At 38.9% G+C, this 24,843-nt stretch overlaps 2 protein-coding genes across 3 annotated transcripts in view; one reads left to right on the plus strand and one right to left on the minus strand.

The window, feature by feature from the left end:
* On the minus strand, window positions 1–23,596 carry PDE6H (phosphodiesterase 6H). 2 transcript variants are annotated; one of them, XM_025995176.2, is made up of 4 exons: window positions 23,468–23,596; window positions 3,963–4,136; window positions 2,924–2,964; window positions 1–491 (listed from the first exon to the last, which is right to left on the minus strand). In XM_025995176.2, exons 1-4 carry the CDS (start codon window positions 23,578–23,580, stop codon window positions 415–417), a joined length of 405 nt encoding a protein of 134 aa, XP_025850961.2. In that variant the 5' UTR covers window positions 23,581–23,596; the 3' UTR covers window positions 1–414. The 2 variants fall into 2 exon arrangements, with proteins under 2 accessions (XP_025850961.2, XP_025850962.1); XM_025995177.2 differs by lacking the exon at window positions 23,468–23,596 and adding an exon at window positions 6,052–6,430.
* Window positions 22,090–24,843, plus strand: part of ARHGDIB (Rho GDP dissociation inhibitor beta) — a 19,375-nt gene continuing 16,621 nt past the window's right edge. Inside the window, exon 1 of the mRNA XM_025995175.2 lies at window positions 22,090–22,163. The gene's annotated coding sequence lies outside the window, so the exon portion shown is untranslated. The remainder of the gene's footprint in view (window positions 22,164–24,843) is intronic.

The raw sequence follows: 24,843 nt of genomic DNA on the forward strand, positions 1-24,843 counted from the left end.
TTGAAGGTAAGTATCTTCTTTATTAAATGAGAAGAGGAAGGGAATGACATAAATGTTCTCTTAAAAGCTACTACCAATTATTGGGATTGCCTAGTCCAAATAGATTTGAAAGATTTAACAAATAAACAAAATCTAGAAAACTATCAATGATTTCCAACCAGCTGATGGGGGAAGATGGTAAAGTTTGAAATGCCCTAATAAAAGACAGTTTGCATCCACTATTCTGAGCTAAACTGTATGGCAAGAGAGGATCTGACACTATGAGAATTCTTCATAGCAATGGAGGGGAAATGACTGTGTAAGCTGAAGAAACCACTTCCGAACAGCTGAATTTCAAGACTCCGGCAGATCAATAGGGCAAAAGTAATCAAAATTACAGCCGATGCTGTTGAGAGCGACAGAACCTGTGGTGCATCAGATGATCCCAAACTGAGCAAGCTCATGCAACTCCAGGTGGCTAAACGCTTCCCAGGGACAAATCACCGTGATATCTGCAAGAAAGGGAAGAACTTGTAAGCCGACCCCACCCCTCTAGAGCTTCTTCTATTCACAGAAAAGACATTCTTCAGGGGCGCCTGGATGGTTCAATCGGTTAAGCATCTGACTCTTGATTTCAGCTCAGGTCAAGATCTCAGGGTGCTGGGATTGAGCTCCATATCAGCTATGTGCTCAGTAGGGAGTCTGCTTGTGCCTCTCCCTCCCCCCACTTGTGCTTCCTCTGTCTGTCTGTCTGTCTGTCTGTCTCTCTCTCTCTCGCTAAAATAAATAATAAATAAAAATCTTAAAAAAAAAAAAGTCCCTTCAGGCAGAGACACCTCACTCCTCTCCCCTATTCGCTGTCTCAGTAACCAGGAAGTTATCTAGAGTGGCCCTACAGCCGCTGGAAGGATTAGACTGATTGCTTCATTAATCCCTTACAGGGTTCTGATGCCCCCAGAACAGGCGCCACTAGGTGGGCATCTTCACTGGTTTCATTCTGCAAGGCTTTGGCGAGGTGACACAAGGTATTGACTACAGCTAGCCTGAGAGGGTGCAAGTCACTGATCAAATGGGATCTCCTCAAAGCACAACCACTATGGAAGGAATATAGGGGAATTCTAGTCAGGCCAAGGGTTAAAATAAGAAATAGAAGCATTTTAAATTCCCATGATCTGGAAATCCACTGTCTTCTTACTCCTTATTCGTTCAGATGCATTCCTTGGGCTTCTCTGACTCACTCTTTAGTTCCTTTACATTTTGAAATGCCTGCTATATCTAGTCACCTACTGAGAGGTAATCTCAAGACATCTACTAATTCAATTTTTTGCTTAAAAAATATAAAATATTATAATCCCTGAATTACAGAGAAGCTGACTGAAACCCAAAGAGATTAAATGCCTACAAAAAAAATCTGAGTTATAGAGATGGGACTGGAACCAAGCCAAAGATGTCAGACCTCCCCACAGTATAAAGCTCTCTCCTGTATTCCAAATATGTTGGCAGAGTTAAGCTTATCCTCCAGAGCCCAAAGCAAATCTGCTGCTCTTATATACACCTGGCCAAAATACAGAAGCAGTTGATTTAGCAGAATAGCAAATGAGCTTTATAAAGTAGCCAGAAAATGTATTTGAGATCCCAGAAGTGGCATTTGACTGTAAAAAGCAAATACACTGAGAATTGCTTGGTGAGGACACTGATTACTGATTACAGCATTTATCAAAAGTGTATTGGATGAGCTGAAAACATGTCCACACAAAAACCTGCACAATGGTGTTTGTAGCAGTATTATTTGTAATTGTGAAAATTTGGAAGCAAGAAAATGTCTTTTAATAGGATAAGCAAATTGTGATACAGCCATATAATGAAATATTATTCTGTGGCAAAAAAGAAGTGAACTATCAAGCCATATGGGGCATAAAGGAATCTTAAATGAATAAATACTGCTAAGTGAAAGAAGCCAGTCTGGAAAAATCTATATATGGTATGATTCTAACTACATGACAATCTGGAAAAGGCAAAAGTTTTGAGAGTAAAAAAGTTCGTGATTGTCAAGAGTTTGTGGAGGGTGGGAGAAGGGATGAACAGGGGAAGCCCAGGGGATTTTTAGGGCATATATTCTGTATATGTCTGTAATGGTGGATATGCAACATTGTGTATTTGTCAGAACCTGGACAACACCAAGAATTAATTCTAATATAAGCTATGAATGCTAGTTAATACTAATGTTACCAACATTGGCTCAACAATTATAACAAATATACCACACTAATGTAAGATGCAAATAATAAGGGAAGCTTTGTACAAGGGTATTAAGAGCTCCATACTTTCTGCTTAAGTTTTCTGTAAATGTAAAACTGGTCTAAAGAATAAAGTTTAATATTTTTAAAAGAATGTCCGGTAATCTGCATTCATTATCCACCATTTCAAATTATTCTAGCCAACTAAAAAATATTGTATTGGAGACATTCAGTGTGTGGGCCCTGTTCTAGGTGCCAGAGAATATGTAAAAAGAGGAAGTTGGTTAGGGAGGGGTTTGCCTGGTAGTGTTGAAAAAAGTCTCCAAGCCCCTCCCTTGTTTCCAATACCTCACTCTGTGGCTTCAGATTGTCACTCAATTCCCCTCTGTCTCAGGTTTCTCTTCTGAAGAAGTGATGAAGTTGGGATAGACTAGCCCTGAGCATTTCTCTACCGTGAAAGTTGACAAATCACCGTATGTCCTCAAGCATTGGTTAATAGAACAAGATTTTGTATCTCCAGGGCTTAGCTTGATTTCTGTGAATGTTTGGCTCTGGGCACACATGTACTTACTTAAGAGGTTCAACTAAGCCCCACACTTCTATGTCTTCAAATATCTGCTGTCTTAGCTATTTCTTATAATTTTTCACAGCCATTTGAGGCCTAACGTATGTAGAGTGGTGAAAGTCCACACTCTTGTGTGGCTCACCTGTTCCTAGCCCCTCCATGCCTGGAATGTCATCTCCAAACCTATGGGGGAAAAAAAGAAAAATTAGCTGACATCAGAGTGAAAAGATCTCAAAATGACTCATTGAGAAAGCTTCCTGACTAAGGGGGAAGAAGAGGTTTAAGTTTTTGTCTTTGAGAAATATCTTTTATTTGCATTGACCTGGGGCAAAGACAATATCACTCAGGCTGGTTTCAGACAGTGTGTCCCAGTGGAGAGAGATTTTCCCCTCATAAAAATTTAGCCTAAAACAACTGAGAGCCAAAGAGAACTATCACTGGGGCAATTTAGTCAAGCTCCATTTTTAAAAAAATAGAAATTGGAATAAAGCACAGTACGAAAGATATTAAAATGATTAACTCATTCATTTGGTTAGTTACTCAAAAGCACTTATCAAGCATTTACAATGTGGCAGGCAGTGTCTTAAGCATAGGGAATTAAGGAAAAGCTAATTTTCTCTGAGGAACTTCAATCTCAGAGAACAGATGTAAATAAACAAATTTAGTGTAAAACAATTCAAGTTATGATAGTTGAATGTACAAGATGCAAACATGGAAGTAATGATCACAGTTGTCCAAGAGAGTCAGGAATGGCTTCCCAAGAGAAATTAACATATGGGTGTATGTTAAAGAATAAATAGGGTGTTGCCAAGAAGAGAAAGAAAAATAAAGAACTGAAGACATAACTTTTGCAGCCATAAAAATCAACTCTGTGTTCTGGAAATGGCCAGTGTTTTAGTAGTCCAAATTAAACCACAGGGTTTACTGGTAAAAAGGAGTGGACAAAAAAGTCTGGTAAGGTAAGTCAAAGGTTGCTGTGACAGGCCCCATTTACCATGTTAAATGTGAACACAGACCTGGGGGCTGAGAGAAAACCTTCCAGGGCTAACAACGTGATTCAGCAAAGATTGTGGAAATCTTTGTAAGTCTGTTTAATATTGGGAGCATTAATTTCTCAAAATCCAAAGCAAGCTTGTGATGGAAAAAATAATAGCAAATCTTCCTTTTCATTTTGGTCTTACCCTTTCACACCTTTCTTAGGAGGTTTGCTCTTGAATTGGCGTGTCTGTCTCTGCTTGAACTTGGGGGGCCCCTTGCGGGGGGTGGTGGGACCCTGGTTTGAAGCTGGAGGAGCCAAAGTAGTGTTGTCACTCATCCTGATGTCCCTGGGTGTCTGACGGTTCTCTTTCAGGTTCCTTAGATAGTGAGAGGAGGGAAAAAAAGACCCTTCAGGCTACAGGGACCATTGCTTTTTTTTTTTTTTTAATTTTTTTTTAAATTTATTTATGATAGTCACAGAGAGTGAGAGAGAGAGAGAGAGAGAGAGGCGCAGAGACATAGGCAGAGGGAGAAGCAGGCTCCATGCACCGGGAGCCCGACGTGGGATTCGATCCCGAGTCTCCAGGATTGCACCCTGGGCCAAAGGCAGGCGCTAAACCGCTGCGCCACCCAGGGATGGGACCATTGCTTCTTAGACCCTCACTGGAAGTTCCAGAAAAGCTCAGGACTTTTTGTTAAAACAAAAGGGAAGAACTTACCATCTTTTAAAGAGATTTTCAGGAAAGAGATTTTCACAACAGAGAGATTTACAAACCAAACATCTAGGTAGATATGTTGCTTCAATGAATTGTCATGAGCTTTCTATGTAAATTTATTATGATATGTACTTCCCCTCTGTGATCACCAGTTCCACTCTCTGTGAAGAGAGGGAAATGGACTAAATGCTACCTATAGTCTTCACAGAACTGGTATGTTCTTTAAGCTTTATATATTTTTCCACCCAACTACATAATAACCTGACTCTTAATGTTTATTGCCTCACATTTTATGGGCTTTCTACCTTCCAGTCCTTATTTTGTTTAAACCTCATGTGATCAAGATACTTCTCTCCTACTTCTGGGGGATAACAATGTAGTCATCTGGATAGGGGAGCTCTGAACCAGAGACACTAACCGGTGTGGTATTTGATACATCTCAGTATACACACACACACACACACACACACACACACACACACACTAGGGAACGCAATGGAATATGATTAAGTAGTAAGTTTATGCTTTAACTCCATATCCAGACGTGAGGTCCTTTAGCCACAGACCTCTCTGAAATGTTCAACATTTTCTCCCATTATCCAAATCATAGACTTACCCAATATGATTTTTTTAAAGGATTTTATTTATCCATTCATGAGAGACAGGGAGAGAGAAAGAGAGAGAGAGGCAGAGACACAGGCAGAGGGAGAAGCAGGCCCCATGCTGGGAGCCTGACAGGGGACTTGATCCCAGGTCTCCAGGACCACGCCCCAGGCCAAAGGCGGCACCAAACCACTGAGCCACCCAGGCTGCCCCCCAATATGATTTTCACAGCTTTTACTTTAACTACAGAAATAGACATTGTCAGGATGCCTGGTGGCTCAGTGGTTGAGCATCTGACTTTGGCTCAGGTTGTGATCCCAGGGTCCTGGGACTCAATAGTACCACATCAGGCTCCCTATAGGGAGCCTGCTTCTCCCTCTGTTTCTGTCTGCCTCTTTCTGTGTGTCTATCATGAATAAATAAGATCCCTTTTTAAAAAAAGAAGAATTGTACATTGTCTTCAAGTACAAAATTGCATTAATAAGATAAATTTTAAAAGTAAGTATGCTAAAAAAAAAAAGTAAGTATGCTAATCTAAAGTATGACTTTTTTTTCTCCTTTTCTATCACAAAAGTTGGTAACACTTATCCTGGGAAGGAAGATTCTAAAAGGCTCCAAAGAACTGCTAAGTAGCCTTAATCTCTTACCCTGAACCAATCCTTTCCATGCCCTGCTACCTAGAAGATTTATTTATATAATCTATAAATTATTGATTTATGCTAATATTCTTAGCTCCGACTCTTCCTGGCTATCTTTGGCCCATGCAAATCTTCTTTCTCTTTCTCTGCCACATGGACCATGCCTCAAATCTTATATTTTATGACTTCAAGTTCAACTTTTTCTTATTACTTTCAAAATCAGTTTAAATTATCATCCTTGCATAAAAGATATTTTTCCTTACCTTCTTTTCCCCAATTACTATTTTAATTTTCTCCTAGTTCTCAACTTCTTCAACAGAAATACATTGACTAACCTGTGAGCAGGTATCAAGGATGGTCAATCTGGCCAGGGCTCTGGATCATTTGTTCATGCCATGGATCTTATCTTAATTCCCCACTGGAATGTGCTCCATAAGGCTGTTTTTTCCATTTTTGTTCATTTCTGCGACCTCAAAACCTAGAAAAAGGCCTGGCACATAGCAGGGGTGCCATATATATTTATCCAATGGGTGAATAAATAAATGGAGAAGTTGAACTAATATCTTGAACACTGGGTCATGAGATCCTGACCCTGTGAATTCTCCACTAAACCATAAAGAAGGCAACAATTGGTCTTCTCCTCACAAACCTCTCAGTGGTTTTCAGAAATAGGCTGCCAGTTCATCTGTTCACTGAATCCAGTTCTTGTGCTGTGGACCCTCTTTTGCGCTGGTAAACAGGCACAGTTTGTGTCCAAGTATGGTTGGGACTGTGGAAACTGTTGGTGGGCAGCCAAGAGCAACATTATTCTCAGAGTTTACCACCAGTAACTGACACATCCCAGCTCTGACAAAGCTATAGAGGAAAACTAGCGAATTTCTCTCAGATCAAGGTTTTTGGACTTCTCAATTCTTTCAAAATAGTAAGAAAGCACAAACTTTCCTTTAGCTCATCTGGAGAGTTTACTAGCATTAGGATTACCAGATTTAACAAATAAAAATGGAGGACACCCAGTTAAATTTGAATTTCAGGTTAACAACAAATGGTTATTTTTTAGGATAAGGATATCCCAAATATATCATGATACATACTTATTCAAAAGATTATTTTTTGTTTATCTGAAATTCTAATTTCACTGGACATCTTTTATTTTTATCTAGAAGTTCTAACTAGGATCCCACTGGGTTAGATCCAGAGCCTATAATATGAAGCCCTAACATAAACTAATCAGTTACCCTTTGGGGGCAACGCAATGTAAAATTTCTGTGCTTTAGAATCAAATAGATATATTCTCAAATTCCTGCTCCACAAGAACTGCTTATGTGACCTTGGACAAATCGCATAACTTCTCTGGATCTCATTCCATCTATAAAATGATTCAAATATATTTTCTTTTTAGAGTTATGGGGAAAAGTAAAGGGCATAATGTAAACAAGTGTTCAGTGTAGAATGCTCAGAAAAACAGTAACTATGTAATAGACCTTAGGAATCAAGGAAGCCAGGCAAACAAATCTATGATTGTGACACAGGTTCACCTGCCCTACCTACACCCTTTCTCCTGGGCGAACTGTTGAAGAGCTCTTGTCATGTACCAGAGAGGTGACTGTCATCAGCACTTGCTGAGTAATCTTCTGCATCTCTCCAGCACCCTTTTAATTTATGCCTGGCCTTAAAATTCTGTCTTAAGCTCTCCTTGGATTCTTTGACATCCCCAAAAGCAGCCCCAAAGAACTTAAAAATCACACTTGACTTCCATCTTTCCCTGATTGTACTTCTCCTTTTTTCTTATGTTTCTTTTGCATATTTACCTATAAAATTTTGAAGTTACACCTCTAAGCTCAGACAGAGTTCCTTTGTAGGTGTGATGCATTATGTAAAGGAATTCTTCAGAAAGAGTTCTATAATAGCTTCCTGGCTAATCCATGGATCCTCATGACACTCAGTGTTTGCACAATGAGTAAGAATTTTATGTTTATTTTGTCTTTCATGTATAATATTTCATTTTTGAGTATATAGGACAATCAACTAACTCCTAGAGTGTTAGATGTGCCCCCAGTTCTCTCTGTAAAACCTTTGGAAGGAGCAGAACAAATATGACCCTTTCCAGCCTTGGAAGTTAGTCTTGTCCACCACAGATATCACCAAAGGCTAAACTTATCCTGGCCATGCTTTCTTGTGAATTAAAAGGGCATCCCTTAGGCTAAACAATCCTCAATCTAGTCTCAGACTTGATTTTAGCTCTAAGAAGATGTTTCACATTTTTGCCTCCCAGAAGTGTCAAGTAATTCATTCCTTTGTGAGGCAGAATGTTTTTCTCTTTTTAAAGCAATATTAGCCCTTCCCCTTTTGGAGACTATGAACTGTTGTCCTACAGAAAGAAGTGGATGCAGCAAAGTAATATGTCAAGGCGTGGTTTTATGAGGAACCAAGGTGAGTGTCACCTTGGACCCAAGGCAGCAGAGTTCAGTTGTAGAAAGCTACAGAGGATGATCATCCATAAATCCCAGCTAAGGAAGAGCAATTTCAGAAGGTTCTTGACTCAGGATCTCTGATGCTGCTATCATCATCCCAGACTTCCAGGTCTTTCTTTCTTTCTTGGAAAAGATATAAGCAAATAGACAATTCTATTGTTGAAGGACTAAGGGAAAGAGGGGGTCAGGAGGAGATAGATGCAGAAGTGCTCTCCTTGCACTGGTGGAGTTGTCCCTAAATGTTACCAGGGTCCTGCTGAAGCAGAGAAAATCAAATAATTTGGAGAGCCAAGGAAGACTCAAACCAAAGCCATGAAAAGACAAGAACAAAAGTCCAGTGAGTACTTTCCTTCAGATTGGAACAAACAAATACTTTGACCTTAGAGGAAGAAGGCTAAGCTATCTGTACTGCACTGAGGTTATTCCTGGCTGGCTCTTGACTCTGTTACTCCTTATCCTCACTCTTTCATGTCCTCCTCTTGTGTTTTGGTCTTTTTTAGCACATCTTGGGTGTAAAGAACTGTTTGTTCTGTGGTCGTTTAATGCCCCACATCCCCCCTTTCCCAGAAAACTGGGAGCCACAAAAAGGAATGAATCAGTTTGGAGTTCTTTCAAAATGAATTTAGTAATAAATTTTTTCAGCGACCTTGTAATAATCAAGTTTCACTTATTAGCCTGCTGCATGATATTATAAGGCCATTGTGGTGTACTTCCTTCATGTTTTCCCTAGTTTCATTCCTGGCCTCAGTCCAGGCTCAGATTCAGAGTTCTCTTCTTCCATCTCCTTATTTTAGAGCCACATCAACCCTTCACCACCCACAAAGCTTTCAATTACAAACTACTTAAACATCAGAAGTTGAGAAATACTCACAGAGTTGAATGTTGCTCCTATAAACTGTCTAGTTGCCCTCTTCACAGCAGATGAATAAAGGACCTTTGCGTCCTGATTTATCTCCCTGTAATACCCACATGCTTCTTAATCCCACTCTTATGAGATTAAAGCACCAGTCCAGGTCAAAGAAGTTGGAAGAATAAGGGGTGAGACTGGGACAGGCTTAGGAATTTTCTGATGATTGAATACTCTCACGAAACTGACTTGGGCCTTCTCCTGTCAATAAGTAGGTATTAAATCCACAAACACACACAAAGTGTTGATATCCAGGGACATATTCATAATTTGTGATTCAATATCTCTTGTCCTCCTCCATTCCCACTGTTAGTCCTTGCTACCCCTCATTTTTTCCCTTCCTCTGACACACACACACCCAATCCTAAATCAATCCCACCACACACACATCATGTCATAATTATTATAAGACTCTAGGTAACTGAGAAGAAGGTAGTGAATCATAATGTCCCTTGCTGCAGTGGGGACACTGGGATGCTAATCGTGTGAGCAATGACATTGAAAAGTATACGATATCTCTCCCTAACAGGTAATGTATACATTTCCTCAGTAAGATAGAACCACAAACCAAAAATGACACAAAATGCAGTGATACTTGACAGAGAAAAGGCCCACGTCGTAGCTGATAACTAATAACTGATGCCATTTATTTGAAAATTGATTGCTGGATCTTCAATATCAAAGGCTTCAGAGTATGAGGCTCAGGCTACAAACCAATTCATTGGCACACTTGGCTTCAGTTTTTCAGTTATATTGAGCCACTAGTATTAACTTGTACAACACTTTATATAGACCTTGGCTCATATGCTAGTATCAGTAAGTTCTTTTGACAAATTTATCATAGAGAAATGATGTGATTTATTCAACTGCATATAATAAGTTAGTAGTGAAGCCAGGACCAAGACCCAAATCTCGGAATGCTCTGCGTATTCTGCTTCCTTTCTATTATACTACAGCAAAGCAAAATAGACCAAGATGCATGTGTTGCTGGTCTCTCTCATGCCTTGTCAGTGAATTGTAATGTGCATTCCCTAAATTGTTACCTGTTGGAGAATTGTACTCCATAAGATTATAGAGAGAGAAGGTCAATTTATCCTTCCTAGGAGGGGAAAGATTCTTCACTGACAGCCCCAAGCAGATTACATGGGCTGCTCAACAGCTTATGGGGGTTTTTTTGATAAGCTTTCCTTTGGTCTTCACCAAAATTAGAGGAGTTTTGAAGCAGCAAATGCATTGCAGAGCCAGCAGAGTGTTTGGTGTTTGAATGAGTCTTTCTACTCCCACATCTGTGTTGCCATTACCATTCAGACCTTCCTCTATTCTTACACACCAGGCACATAGATATTGAGATTCTTATCTGTGAAACCCACCCATTCTGTATTTCTTTGTTAAACAACTGCAATTCATGCAGATAGTGAAAAGAAAAATAAGCTGAATGCTCTAGAGTGTTGCTACTCAAAGTGCAACAGCATCCACACCACTTGGGCATTTGTTAGAAATACAGGACATCAGGCACTGCTCCAGACTTAACTGAACCAGAAGCTGCATTTTAACAAGGTACCAACATAATTTGTTGGCATAGTACCACTGTAGATTCACGTGCAAGCTTAGTTTCACCACATCGCTGCTGTGTGACAAGATTGCCCCTTCTTCAAGTTTCAATTTCTTCATGTCATATGTCATAATGTGCCAAGGTTCTCAATTTTTTCCATCCCAAAACACTTGAGAAAGATAAACCACATTGATCAGTAGCAGGATTTGTAACCAGTGATTCTCAATGTTGGAGGAAGGGGGAGGGTTGTTGTACTGTGACTCTTTGCCCTCCCGGCAAAATGGAGACCCAGAAGAATGGGGAGTGAGGAGTGTGATATATGACCAATTATATAGTTTGAAAAATTCTTCTAAAGTGGTTCTAATTTAGCTCTCAGGGATTTATGATTAGAAAATTCTTAAATTGCTTTAAAGACTTAAAAATTTATTTTCCATCCAGCTCTGAGCCAAGATGGAACAGATATACTCCTCCCCCCATTTCTCCTGCAAAGTACAACTAAAATTCCTAGATATTATACATAGAACAAACACAAGAGTATTTTAAAAAGTCAAGAGAAAAAGAGAGACCAAATAGGGAATTTAGGGCCTTAGGAATAATGTGGCAGTAAATTCCTTGAGTTCTCTTTTTATTTGGTATATTCTGAACTAGAGGCAAGAGAGGCAGCAACCCAGAAACACAAACAGGAGCAGACCAAAAAAAAAAAAAAAAATCTTCTTAAAAAAACCTACTCTTTGTAGACAAATGACCAGAAAAGAAGTATTCTAGTTAGTCAAAAAAAAAACGATTAGACAAAAATTACCCTATGCCATGGAAAGAAATCCAACATCAACAAATACAATATTATGGAGGGGGAAAAAATGGCCACATCAACCTTATCAGCACAGGTTGAGTAAAGATACTTCCATCCTGGTCCAGCTATACTTATGTAACCCTGCTCCACACCCCCTGAGTAGTATCAGAGAAGGCCACCTGGAGATCTTAGACTTTCATCTACAACCAGTGATAATAAGGCACCATCTTCCTTCCTACTAGAATGGTGTTAAGGGGCCCATGTGGGGAATCCGAATTGTCACCACTATTCAACAGTAACAAGGTACCTAAAGAAGAACAAAATGAAAATTTTAGAGCTGAAAAATGCAATTACCAGCATAAAAATTCATTGGATGGGCTTGACAACAGAAAAGAGAAGACAAAAGAAAGAATCAGTGAACTTGAAGCTAGAACAATAGAAAGTATCCCATCTGATCAAAAGAGAGAAAATAAATAGAGAAGAAGAAGAAAAAATAAGAAGAGGAGGAGGAGGAGGGGGAAGCAGCTCAGAGACCTCGGAAACTAAAAGATCTAATATTCACATCATTAGAGTTGCAGGACAGAAGAGAAAGATGAGGCTAAAACAAGTACTTGAAAAAATAATGACTGAAAATTTCACAAATTTGATGAAAAACAAAGACTACGGAATCAAGAAGCTATCAAACCCCAATGGGATAAATCCAAAGACATCTATGCCAAAGCACATCATAATCAAACCACAAAACTAAAGACAAAACAAATTTTGAAAACAATAAAAAAATATATGTATACCACCTTACCTAGAGGTGAAAACATAGAATGACAGAGGATTTCTCATCAGAAACCATAGGGCCAGAAGAAAGTAGCACAATATTTTTCAAGTCCTGATCATAGAACTATTGCCTCTGTCTGTGAATTTATCCTTCAGGAATGAAAGGGAGAGAAAAAGCATCTTAATAAAGAAAGACTAAGACAATCTATCACCAGAAGACCTACACTAAAGGAATGATAAAGGAATCTCTTTAAACAGAAAAGACATATTAGGGAAAAAGGAAAATTTTGAACATCTAGGAAGAAAGAACAACAAAAAAAAGAGAAAGTGTGGGATACAAAGGGAAGTGTGGAAGACAGGAAATTCAATCACATCAGCAGGGCCTTGTGGAAACTGAAACACTGTTCAAGACACTGTGAAGTTCTAGAGATCTGGTCATTTTGTATCTTCAGGAACTGTATATATCCATTGTTCTCTGTTCCAAGGCTGTTCTTTCTACCTGTTCCTCTACTACTCCTGCTGCTGCTGCTGGTCTTAGAAGGTTTGAGTACCCTGGCCAATCAGCAGTAAATACATACTGCCTCCATGACACAGAACAATTCTCCTAGGTTACTTTATTGATCATTGGCTAGACTCATCATGGCTGGCTTTTGATCAGTTATCTATCTCTGATCTTATCAACCAGGTAATGAGGTCACATGGCTCTAAACAAGGTTATTGATGACCAAGAAATTTCTCTGGAAGAACCTTGGTTGTCTGGATACTCTAAATTTTCAAAGACAAGAAATCTTTGCTGGGAAAAGAAGAATTATTGGTATATGTAATGACATCAATGAATATGAAACACCTTTTACTAAGTGAAAGAATCCAGAGTTGAATGGCTCTATGCTGTCTGATTTCATTAATGACATTCAGAAAAGGCAAAACTATAAGGTTGCAGAACTAATAGGTGGCTGCCAGGGATTGAGAAAAGTTGATGGCATGAAAGGGACAATGCAGTAGATTTTAAAGGGTAATGGAATTACTCTGTATCTTGATTATAGTGGTGAATCTACAACTCCATGCATTTGTCAAAACACATAGAACAGCACACTACAGAGAATGAGAATGAGTTTGCAAATTTAAAAGCTAAATATCAGAAGCACCTGTGTGGCTCAGTGGTTGAGCATCTATCTGCCTTTGGCTGAGGTCTTGATCCCAGGGTCCTAGGATTGAGTCAGGCATCAGGTTCCCCCACAGGGAGCCTGTTTCTCCCTCTGCCTATGACTTTGCTTCTCTCTGAGTGTCTCGCATGAATAAACAAAATCTTTTTTTTAAAAAAACCCTAAATATCATAAAAATACTTTAAAAAATTATGTTCCATAGCTCAATAATCCTTGGTTCTTGATATTTTCTGACAGATGGGAAAGTATTATTGGTCATATACAGAAAGAGAGTTAAAGGGCACTTACTTAGTAATTAAAAGTAATTAAAATTTTAGCTGTCCTATAAGCTCCTTACACAAGCACTAATCTCTAATCCTTCTTTAGTGTTACTTAAAATATCTTTGAGTAGGAAGCCACACATCAAAGATACATTTCCTCTACATTTGGATCCTCCTCAACTGAGATTCCCACTCTGATTAATACACAGCAGATTCCAGAGAGGAATACCCTAAATGTGAAGAAGGAAGGTACAAGATTGTCCTTATCTTCTCTTAACACCCCATCATATTTAAGCATTTTCCAGGACAACATTGTTAATCTTGAAAGAAATAACTTATTAAATAGTAATACAATACTCTCTTTCAGAAAATAGGGAAGAGGGAACAGTTCTCAGCTAATTTCATGAGGCCAGTTTTACCTTCATAAGATTTTTTAACACTAAAGCCAAAGAGAATAAAAAGGAAAAATATTGACCAATCTTTCTCATGAATTTAGCTGTAAAAGTCCTTAACAAAATAATAGCAAGTCAAATACAGGACTATATAAAAATAATAATGCACCATGACCAAGTGAAATTTATTCCATGTATGCAAGACTATTTAAAACCTAATCAATTGACATAATGTGCTACAGCAACAGTTTAAAGAAGAAAAATCATACGATCATATCAATAGACACAAATGCACAAAAAATGCATTTGGCAAAACCTAGTACCCATTTACAATGACTCTCAGGAAACTATAAATAGAAGGGAACTCATAAAGACCATCTTAAAAACAAACAAACAAAAAAATCCTACAACTAACCTCATATTATTTGTGAAAGATTGAATGTTTTCTCTCTAAGATCAAGGACAAGTCAAGGATGTATGCTCTCATCACCTTTCTTCAACATGATACTGAAAGGTCTGGCCAATGCAATCAGGAATGAAAAAATAGAAAGAATATAGTTAGGAAATGAAGAAATGAGGCTGTTTCTATTTACAAATGACATGATTGTTTACATAGAAAATCCTAAGGAATGTGCATTTTAAAACTATCCTATAAACTAATAAGTGAGTTCAGTAATGTTGAAGCCTATAATTTTTTAAAGATTTTATTTATTTATTCATCAGAGACACAGAGAAAGGCAGAGACATAGGCAGAGGGAGAAGCAGGCTCCTCACAGGGATCCTGATGTGAGACTCAGTCCGTAAACTGGAATCACACCCTGAGCCAAAGGCGGATGCTCAACCGCTGAGCCACCCAGATATCCCAGAAGCATACTAAATTAATATAGAAAAATCTATTGCATTTATATGTAACAGTGAATAAATGGAAGCTGACATTTAAAAAGTAACATAATTCACAATTGCTCTAAAGAAAATGAAAGCTTAGGTATAAATCTAACAAAGCATGCACAAGATTCGCATGATTAATAACTACAAAATCTAATTTAAAAGAACTCAAAACAACCTAAATAGTTGAAAAAACATACCATGCTTATGGATTAGAAAACTCAACATAATAAAGACGTCAATTCTCACTAAATTGATCTCTTTTTATTGCAATTCCTTTCAAAATCTCAGCAAAGCTTTCTGTAGACACAGATAAATTTATTCCAAAATTTATAGCCAAGACCAATTTTGAAAAAGAAGAAAGTAGGGTGGGAAGGAATCACTCTTCCTATTGTTAAGGCTTACTATATAGCTACAGTAATCAAGACAATGTGGTATGGACAAGGTGATAGATACACGGATCAGTGGAACAGTAAAGAACACAAGTGTGTACCTACACAAACATGCCCAATTAATTTTTGATAAAGGTGCAAAAGCAACTAAATGGAAGGAGGAAAGTCTGTTCAACAAATGGTGCTGGGGAATGAACGTCTAAGTCCTGGACAAATGGTGCTGAGCATTGACATTTTATTCATGGACATCCACAAGGAAACAAACAAAAACAGTGAATTTTAACCTAAATTTCACACTTTAAGCACCTAAAATTCCACACCTAACTGCCACACCTTGTATATAAACTAGTTCAAGGTGTATCACAGACTTACATGTACAATGTAAATCTATAAAGATTTAGAAAAGAAATAGAAAATTTTCAGGGCCTTGTAATAAGCAATGAGGCCTTAGACTTGCCAGCAAATGTACTTAACAGGAAAATCTAATGTATTTGACCTCATCGAAATTAACTTTTCTGAGGGGGGCACATGATGGGATGAGCACTGGGTGATATGCTATATGTTGGCAAATTGAACAAAAGAAAGAAAGAAAAAGAAAGAAAGAAAGAAAGAAAGAAAGAAAGAAAGAAAGAAGAAAGAAAGAGAAAGAAAGAAAGAAATTACAACTTTTGTTCTGTGAAAAACTCTTTTAAGAGAATAAAAAGACAAACTTCATGTTGGGAGCAAATATTTGCAAATTACACATCCAACAAAGGATTTACATCTAGAATATACAAAGAACTGTCAAAACTCAATATTAAAAAGGCAAACATGCCAATTAGAAAATGGACAAAAAATACAAATAAACATTTCACTGATGATAATTATACAGATGGCAATAAGCACATAAATAGATGTTCACCATAATCATCCATTAGGGAAATGCAAATTAAAACCACAATGAGGAAATGAATCAGGTATGGCTATCTGGGAGAAGAGCATTCCTCAGAGAGAATAACTCCTGAAATGGGAACTCACTTCTCATGTAACGATTATCAAGGGAGCAGGGGACTAGAATGGAGAAAAGAGGAGTCTGGAGTGGTGCAAGGGGCCAGATCATGAGAGCATGAGTTATCTAATAACAAAAATATTACCTCAGAATTTGGCAGCTCATAACAATAAAAATTTATTATATTCCATGGTTTCTGAAGGTCTATTCAGGAGTAGTGTAACTGGGGGGTTCCTGCTCTGTCTTTCATGAGGGGGAGTCAGGCTGCTGGGACTGCAGTCATCAGGAGCTGGAAGATTCACTTCCTACATAGCTCACTCGCATGGCTGTCAGCAGAAATCCCCAGTTTCTCACCAGGTAGACCACTCTATATGTCACTCACATGTCACTTCAGTATCCTTATGACATGGCACCTAGCTTCCCCCAGAACAAATGATCTAAGAGATCAAGAAGGTACAATGTCTTTTATAACATAGCTTCAAAACTGATTGTAGCATCACTTTTGCCATGTTCTATTGGTCACACAGACCAAACCTTATACAACGTGATCAAGGATGATACCAGGATCATTGGTGCCATTTTGGAGACTGCTCACCACAATGAGCAAACCTGCAGACCATGGTAAGTGCTTCCATTTTATTGCAAATGGGTTAGAGGTCCCTAGAAGTTTCAGGTGGAAGGAATGATCTAGTCATGAGTGTGCTTCTTACTCTGGCTACTTTGAGAATAAAGCATTAGGCTGTTATGGAAGTGGAAAAAATACAAGGAAGCTATCTTAAAAGTCCACCGGAGGCATGATGATGTACAGCTAGGCTGTTAGCAGAGGAGATGAAAAGTAGCCAGCAGGTTATATACTGAAAGCAGAGTTTGCATAAAACAGGATATTCCTAGATGTGGCCAACTTTTCTTTTTATACTTTCTCAGCGTTGTCTTATCCATTTCTATGGTTTAAACCAGTGTTTCTCAAATGTCACAATTTACCTGAAGAGTTTTTTAAAACAGATTCCTGGCTCCAACCCTAGAGATTCTGTTATCATGGGTCTGGATTTGGCCTAATAATTTGCATTTCCAACAAATTCCTGGATGATGCCCATCTGCTGATCCACAGACCACACTTTGGGTAACTTGTTTGAAACCACTATCCATAGCCTGATGAAGTATGAATCATTAGTCTACAGTTGAAATCTAGGCTTATATATCTTTCTGTCTATAGAAAAAGTACAGTTGAAATGGTACAGTTGTTTTCTTTTTTCTCTTAAGATTTTATTTATTTATTCATGAGAAACACAGAAAGAGAGGCAGAGACATAGGCAGAGGGAGAAGTAGGCTCCCTGCGGGGAGCCCCATGTGGAACTTGATCCCAGGACCCAGGATCATGACCTGAACCAAAGGCAGACATTCAACCACTGAGCCACCCAGGCATCCATGGCACAGTTGTTTTCAAATTCAACATGTCCAAACTCAAGTCATAATCTCCCCCAACACACCTGATTTTTCTTTTTTATTTTCTATATCAATTGATGGTACAACCAAGAACCCTGTCATTCCTGAAATAAACCTGTAAGTCCTTGCCCCTCTTCATCATCATTCTTCACATCCCTCCAAAGACCAAGTCATGCCAATGTCACCTAAGTATTTCTTGCAGCTGACCACCTCTGTCTATCCCCGCTGTGAGTACTTTAGTTAAGGCTTAAATAGTCTCCAACCTGGTTTTGTTCCCATCAAACCCATCAACACAGCTACCAAAGAAAACTACAGGGTAAAACACAAAACTGTTCAGGGGACTCCTTTATTTTTTTGTGGTTCTCCATCACTGACAGGATCAAGACCAAGTTCCTTATTCGCATAGCATAAGAGGTCTATTAGGATGTGACCCTCCACCTGCCCCACTCCAGGCACATTTATCATCATTATATGATGTTCATTTTGAAGTCCAGCAACCTGGAGCTGCTTCTTTATAACTCCCGCACATACATTTTAGGATGCCACACCTTTCTCATGGTTTCCCTTTCCTCAAATGCCTTCTCCTCCACTTCCAACACTTCCCATGTCAAGTACCCAATGTCTACTCACTTGGTAGACTTGGCACTGTAGTCACTTCCTCCAAGATGTATTCCTTGATGTCCTTGCTAACTTCTTTCATAATACACTGTGTACATTTCTTTTCCCAAGCTCACCCAAAAAATTAATTTGTTTATTTCTGTCTTTCTCGTTACATTATTAGCAACATAAGGTCTAGGACTGTGACTTAGGAGTGGGTTTATCTCTGCTGCTATGCACAGTTGCTGGGATATAGCTGGGAATTCTTAAGGACTTGTTGAATTTGGAAATGAATCTTTATACCAAGGCCATGAGCCCCTGCAGAATACAGATTGGTCTCCGTGACTCCTATGGACACATGACTATACTCATATTCATGTTTGTTCTTCCCCAAGGCAACATTCTAACCAGAGGAAAGAAAGGGAGCAGGAGTGTAGAATGTAGGTATTTCTATCTAATTTAGAAAGATACATATCTACTAAGGAACTTTGCTCAGTTTTTTGCATAATTCAAGTAAATATTATGATAGCCATTCCACATAATACAAGACATGTAAGACACAGTCCCTTCCTTACACATTTTATATTTTGATGTAGAAATAACTCTACTATTCAGAAAATAATTACTTAACACAAAGCAGTGCCTACCAAAGTCCTAAATTAAATTGTATAAACAGTTCACACTCTAATTCAGAAAAAAATATAATCTAGGATCTAGGATAAGATCAATGCTGGAAATCTTCAAAGAAGAAGAAGGTAATATATAATATATATATAACAAATATATATATATATATATATATATATATATATATATATATATATATTTGAGATGTGTGTTGGCTGATGGTGAGCACTTAGATGAAAAAGACTCTCTCCCAGTCAATCTCATATGTAGTCTGCAATAATAAGCATCAAAATGTAATGTGGAAATAATGATGGTGATGATTTTTTTTTAGCCTCAATCATTTATTGAGTATTGAGCAGTTGCTCTATAGTACTCACTCTGCTGGATGCTTCCTCACACATTATTTCCAACACTTCCTGCAATGTTGGATTTTGATATCATTCCTCTTTTACAGGTGGGTAAACTGAGGCTTGAAGAAACGAAACCATAGCCGGAGATACATTGATGGGAAGACACAGAGCCAGGACATCCATGGAACTGCAATGCCCCACTTCCGCCCCCTAGCCAGCCTGCTAACAGTGCCTTGTGGACACATTTCTGAATGGACAGCATTCAGGGTTGAAAGTCATCTCTGAGAATTTATTGTCTCAACATGGAGCCACAAAGAAATAGGTCTGTGCAAAAAGAGAAAGCTTTAACAGTCTGCCGTAGCCTTTTGCCACTTTTTGAGGCCCATGACCTATGGAAGATTTGTCTAGATTTTACCTTTCAGTCATATGCTTGTAACAACAAAGAAAAGATGGAAAATACTTTAATGGTTTGGTCATTTTTTTTAAAGATTTTTTTATTTATTTATTCATGAGAGACACAGAAACAGAGAGAGAGAGACAGAAGCAGGCTCCATGCAGGGAGCCCAACCCCCATCCCATGCAGGGAGCCCGACGTGGGAGTCGATCCCAGGTCTCCAGGATCACGCCCTGGGCCGAAGGGCTGAGCCACCTGGGCTGCCCGGTTTGGTCATTTTTCTGGAAACTCTTATGCAGGTTTCCAAGTCCTGTTGATTTCATTTGGTAGCAGCTAAGATCCTTAAAGGAAGAGCATCCTTATTGCTCGAAGGAGAACGTCTCCCATGGTAGGCCTCTTCAAAGAGTCTCTTTGCCTCTTTTCCCAACTGATAAACACAGGTCAATAGTGAACTATGAAAAATGAGAAATGGGAATTTCAGAGAGATCCCTGCCCTGAAGTGACGTCAGGAGGTATTTTAGGAAAACATGACAGTTGTCCTCTAAGCTACTGAAAGCCCATTGCTATATCATCAAGAAAGGGCTTTAAATTAGCAATTCTTAATCCTTTTGAGATAATGGACTGTTTGAGAATTTGCTGAAAATTATGAATGCTCTCTCCCATCCCATTAAATACACACACACTGCACACATACGTACTGATTTACAGACACTTCTTAGGGGCTTCCCTACCTTCTAATGTCCATACACAATGCAATGCATTAAGGAATATTTTAGAGATACATTAAGCTTGACAGGAAAAAATAACAAACAACAAAAAAAAAAAACCCTGTTTGACTAGTTCTGTCTTCCTTAATAACGTGAGAAATAGGGAGTGGCATGTAGACTATGAATCTACCATTCCCAATTTTTAAATCCTTCTTGTTCTAAATAATTTATTCTATCTGGGTTATTTTTTAATTATCTGTCACCCCTAGAACATAATTTCCACAAGAGAGCAGAGAGTTTGTCTGGTGTCTACTGCTGTTTCACTGGTACTTACAACAGTAGCTGCGGGGGAAAAAGGTGCTCCACAAATATTATTGAAAGAAGAAATGTGTCCCCTCTTGAGAGTACTGAGCTACAAAATTTACTCTCTTCCATGTGAATTAATATTTGCTTCGATTTATAATTCAGTCGGACACTTTCAAGGGCTAGTTTCTATCCATATCATTTTGAAATTTACAAACTAAGTTTGTATTTGGTTTTCAGTACTTTTGCTAATTTTAATTATATACTGTTTTCCTTTTTCTATTTTTCTATATTAATATTTTTTCTCCCACCAAATGACCACCATCTTGACTGTTTCGGTTCCGGTGACTAAAGATAACAATCTATCTGGTAGCCTCAATTTACAAAATAAGTGGAACAAAATGCAGCATGTTTAAACGACAGCAAAATAAATGCCAATTTCTCCAAATATACTTGCTTGATTGGTCAGCTCTACACATGTTGAAACAATGTAAATACTGAATATTGAAATGTTAACATAAATAAGCATTTTTTTATTGACAGCAGCATCCGCAGTGTATGGAATAAATGTGGCTTCAATGTTTAAACAATGTTCCTTTAAATGGTTTAAATATGGCAACTTGTTCCCATTTAAATTACTTCACAAACCATTTCCTTAAATATGGTATGAAGTCAATTTTAGTACTTGTTAAATTACCACACATTCTGAGTTAGAAGACTATGAATTAAATGAAGTTTTAAGCTATTATGTAATCCGCGTTCCTAGGTTTAATCAAAAGCAGTGCCTTACTTTTTTATTAATTAAATAAATTAGTGAAAACTACAGCAAGTAACATTTGATTATGCTGCAGTAAAAAGCTACATTTTGAAATTATAACTAGCAAAACCAAAAACCTGTTTGAGGGCAATTTTTTTAAGTTTTAGGCCACGTATACACAGTTAACATTTGTAATTCCTTGCCATGCTGCATTCGCTGCCAGCAAACTCTCAAGATATCTGGCTGATAAGAAAGCTGGCAGAGACCAGATAGGAACAGAAGTCAGTGGTATGAAGTAAAGCTGATGTGAATCTATTGCTACTGGTTTTAGGCTACTTGCCTCAGTAAGCTTATGCACAGCAATGACTCGATTTTTAGACATATCCACACAATTATCCATAGCACTCAAAGGTTATGGCCTCAGTGCCCTTGCATGAACACTCATGCATATCTGTGTCCACACTCATATGGGCAGTCGTGTTCCGACATGTGCCATTAATTGACAAGAACACTGTTCAGTTGACTGATCAAGAGATATGCAGTGCAAAGGAACAGGATTTGAGACAGCCCAGGGTTTCCTCTTCTAGTAGGTTTAAAACATTTTTTTTCCTCACTAACTTCCTTCCTGTTCTAACTGCCAGTACTCAGAAGGCAGAGTGAGAGACAGAGGCACCCCAGAGAGCTGTGAGCCACTGAATGTAAGTTGAAATACCTCGAGGTCGGGAGGCTATAGGCGGGCACAGGGAGAAAGGGAGGCAAGCTCTCAGCTAGCCTAGGACCCTCTCCAGCTTACTTTCTTTAGATTATCTCTGAAACAAACTTTATGATAAGAAAGTACAGTTCTGCAGAGAAGGGGAAGTCAGAGCAGGGAATCTTAGCAATGACTCAGGGGAGAGAGCTCAGTGAGGGAGAGGAGGGTGTGCCCTGCAGTCCAGGGAAAGAGATCCTGAGTGTCTGGAAAAAGGACTATGAGTGCAATTACTGGGCCGTGCCCGGAGGGGTTTCCTACAAGGTAGGAGTGGGCATCCAGCCAAATTCAGAAGCAAAAAGACTGTAGACCCAAACTGGTGTGGAACATGCTAGTAGATGAGGGGTTGCTGCTGGGGTGGAGATATGTGGTTTCCTGTTTTTAGGTAGATGTAAAGAGACTGATTGAAAAGAAAAAAGATAAAGACTCAAAGCTGTTAAGCATTAAACTGTTTTTCACTAAAGAATTTTTCTGGTGATATAGGAGAAATGCATAAGGAAAGCTTCCCTTAGGGTACTGTGGGGTTTAACCATCAAGGGGGAGGAATGGTAGGACAGTGTTATTTACTCATCAGTCATAGAGGGATTGATTTCTACCATTAACAAAGACCACTTAGTAAATCCCTGCAGTCAGATGGGCAGAAAGGTAGTTGCTGTTGTTGCTTTAAAAAAAAAAAGTTAATAATAATAATACTACTAATAATATAAATAATAATAGCTCTTTACATCTGAGAGAACTAAAAGCAAATATAGAAGACACCAAATAATTTATTAAGAGATGGGTTCTACATCCAGTTAGCCCCGCTAGGACACCTGATCCCTGAGCCTTCAAAACGTAAAGGACTGAATTTGGTGACCATTAGAAGCGCTTTAGGCATGATCTGAAATTCTTTCTTCCCTGTAGAGGATGCTCCCGTCAGCACGTTTTATCAACCTGGTGTGTAATTAAACTCTACACATAGGGTTACTTGTGACCTGGGTCTGATAAATCCTGGGCTGTTCCTTCCTTCAAGGTCGAGGAAGGCTGACTGCTCTCCCAGAGAGGTCCCAGAGTCACCCTTTCCCATGAAGCCACTGGTATCAGGGCTAACATGTTGGGTCCTCCCTGCAGGACTGAAAGAGCAAGGGAAATCAAGAGGTTTGGGCACAGGCAGACATCACTGATGTTTGCCACTGCTTTGTTTCGTTAAGGTTACAAGAAAATATCCTTCCCCAACCCAAACATGACATAAGCGTAGTAATAAGATCATCTTACTCTTTCGTGAGAGGTGTAGAGTTCTGAGAGAAGGGTTCATTCTCCATTCGTGCCGCCCAGACCCAGCACACGTGCAATAACCATGTTACAGATGAGCAAAAACTGACTGGCATGTTCCAGAAACTGGGATTTAGTTCTTCCTTGTTTGGGAGAGCATGAATTTGTCCCCAGGGAAGTATGCTGGGAGCAACATTGAGGTTTGGTTTTCGGTGGAAGCTCAGCAAGGCAGAGTCATTCTGATGGAAAGATTGGCTTGGGCCAATTTATGGGAACATGATATATTACAGATTTCAGCTAGCAGGAAGAGAGAAGCCCCAGAGACTACAAACTAGGCGGATAGAGGAAGAGAACCAACATCTGTTAAGTGCCTTTTCTTTGTCAAGCCTGGTGGTAGAAACTTTCAAATTTGAATCCTGAGAGGATAGTAAGTGTTAAATTATTTGACTAAAGTCACAGGAAAAAAAAAAAAAAGAACCAATAGCTACAATGCCTTAGAAGGACATTTTAGGAAATGTCCCATGGGGGGAAATTTTCTTTAACCCCACATTCTGGGCATCCTTGTTCGTAGGCAGCGTTGTGCTGTCCAGGACCCTGGATTAAAGTCCCCACTGGCATACCTAGGGATGGCTCTCATGTTGCTCCCACAACTTCAATGTTCATCCCTTGCATGAGCACTGATCGAATAGCTCTGGGCTGTGGTTTCCATAGCCAGAGCTAGTAAAAATTCACTTGAGCTTTCTAAAAGGGGCTAATATTCCCAGCACAAGTGATAATGTCTTTACTTATTTTCATACTTGATTTAAAACTTCAGTGACTGTATGGAATTATGGCAGGACAGCCTTTTGCCCAATGATGGCTGACTTGATGCAGTTGTCATCGAGAATTATTTGAAAGAAAGATTTGTGAGAATCCTGAGCATAGTAAATAACTTCACAGGGTAGATGCTCGGCCAAGTTGAATGGGTCCACTGAGTTCTCCTTCCTTTTGCATAGGAGTTGGGGTTGGGAGAGTATCCTGTGAATATCCAGGGGAGAAAGAGTGTATCATTTCTCTCACAGAGGGAAATGTTAAAGAATTCTGCTTCTAATAATCTGTACCCTTCTCTGGATTGATTTTTTAAAAATTTTATTTATTTATTCATAAGAAACACACGCAGAAAAAGAGAGAGGCAGAGACATAGGCAGAGGGAGAAGCAGGTTCCCTTCAGGGAGCCCGATGCGAGACTCAATCCCAGGACCCCAGGATCCCGCCCTGAGGGGAAGGCAGATGCTCAACCACTGAGCCACCCAGGTGTCCCCATGATTGATTTTAATGTTTATTGTACCTAACAAGACACTGTCCTCTCAGACACCAAGTTGGTTCTCCTCATTCAGCTT

This window comes from Vulpes vulpes, chromosome 8, assembly GCF_048418805.1.
Source record: "Vulpes vulpes isolate BD-2025 chromosome 8, VulVul3, whole genome shotgun sequence".
Lineage (NCBI taxonomy): Eukaryota > Metazoa > Chordata > Mammalia > Carnivora > Canidae > Vulpes > Vulpes vulpes.

Bases quoted from the DNA above. Each gene is read 5' to 3' on its own strand.
- PDE6H (XM_025995176.2), bottom strand. From the start codon at position 23,580: ATGCCAGTCAGTTTTTGCTCATCTGTAACATGGTTATTGCACGTGTGC. The intron at 4,137-23,467 runs GTAAGATGATCT...TCACTATCTAAG, and splicing joins TCTACACCTCTCACGAAAGA to GAACCTGAAAGAGAACCGTC. The intron at 492-2,923 runs GTGAGCCACACA...CCTTTCTTGCAG, and splicing joins CATGGAGGGGCTAGGAACAG to ATATCACGGTGATTTGTCCC.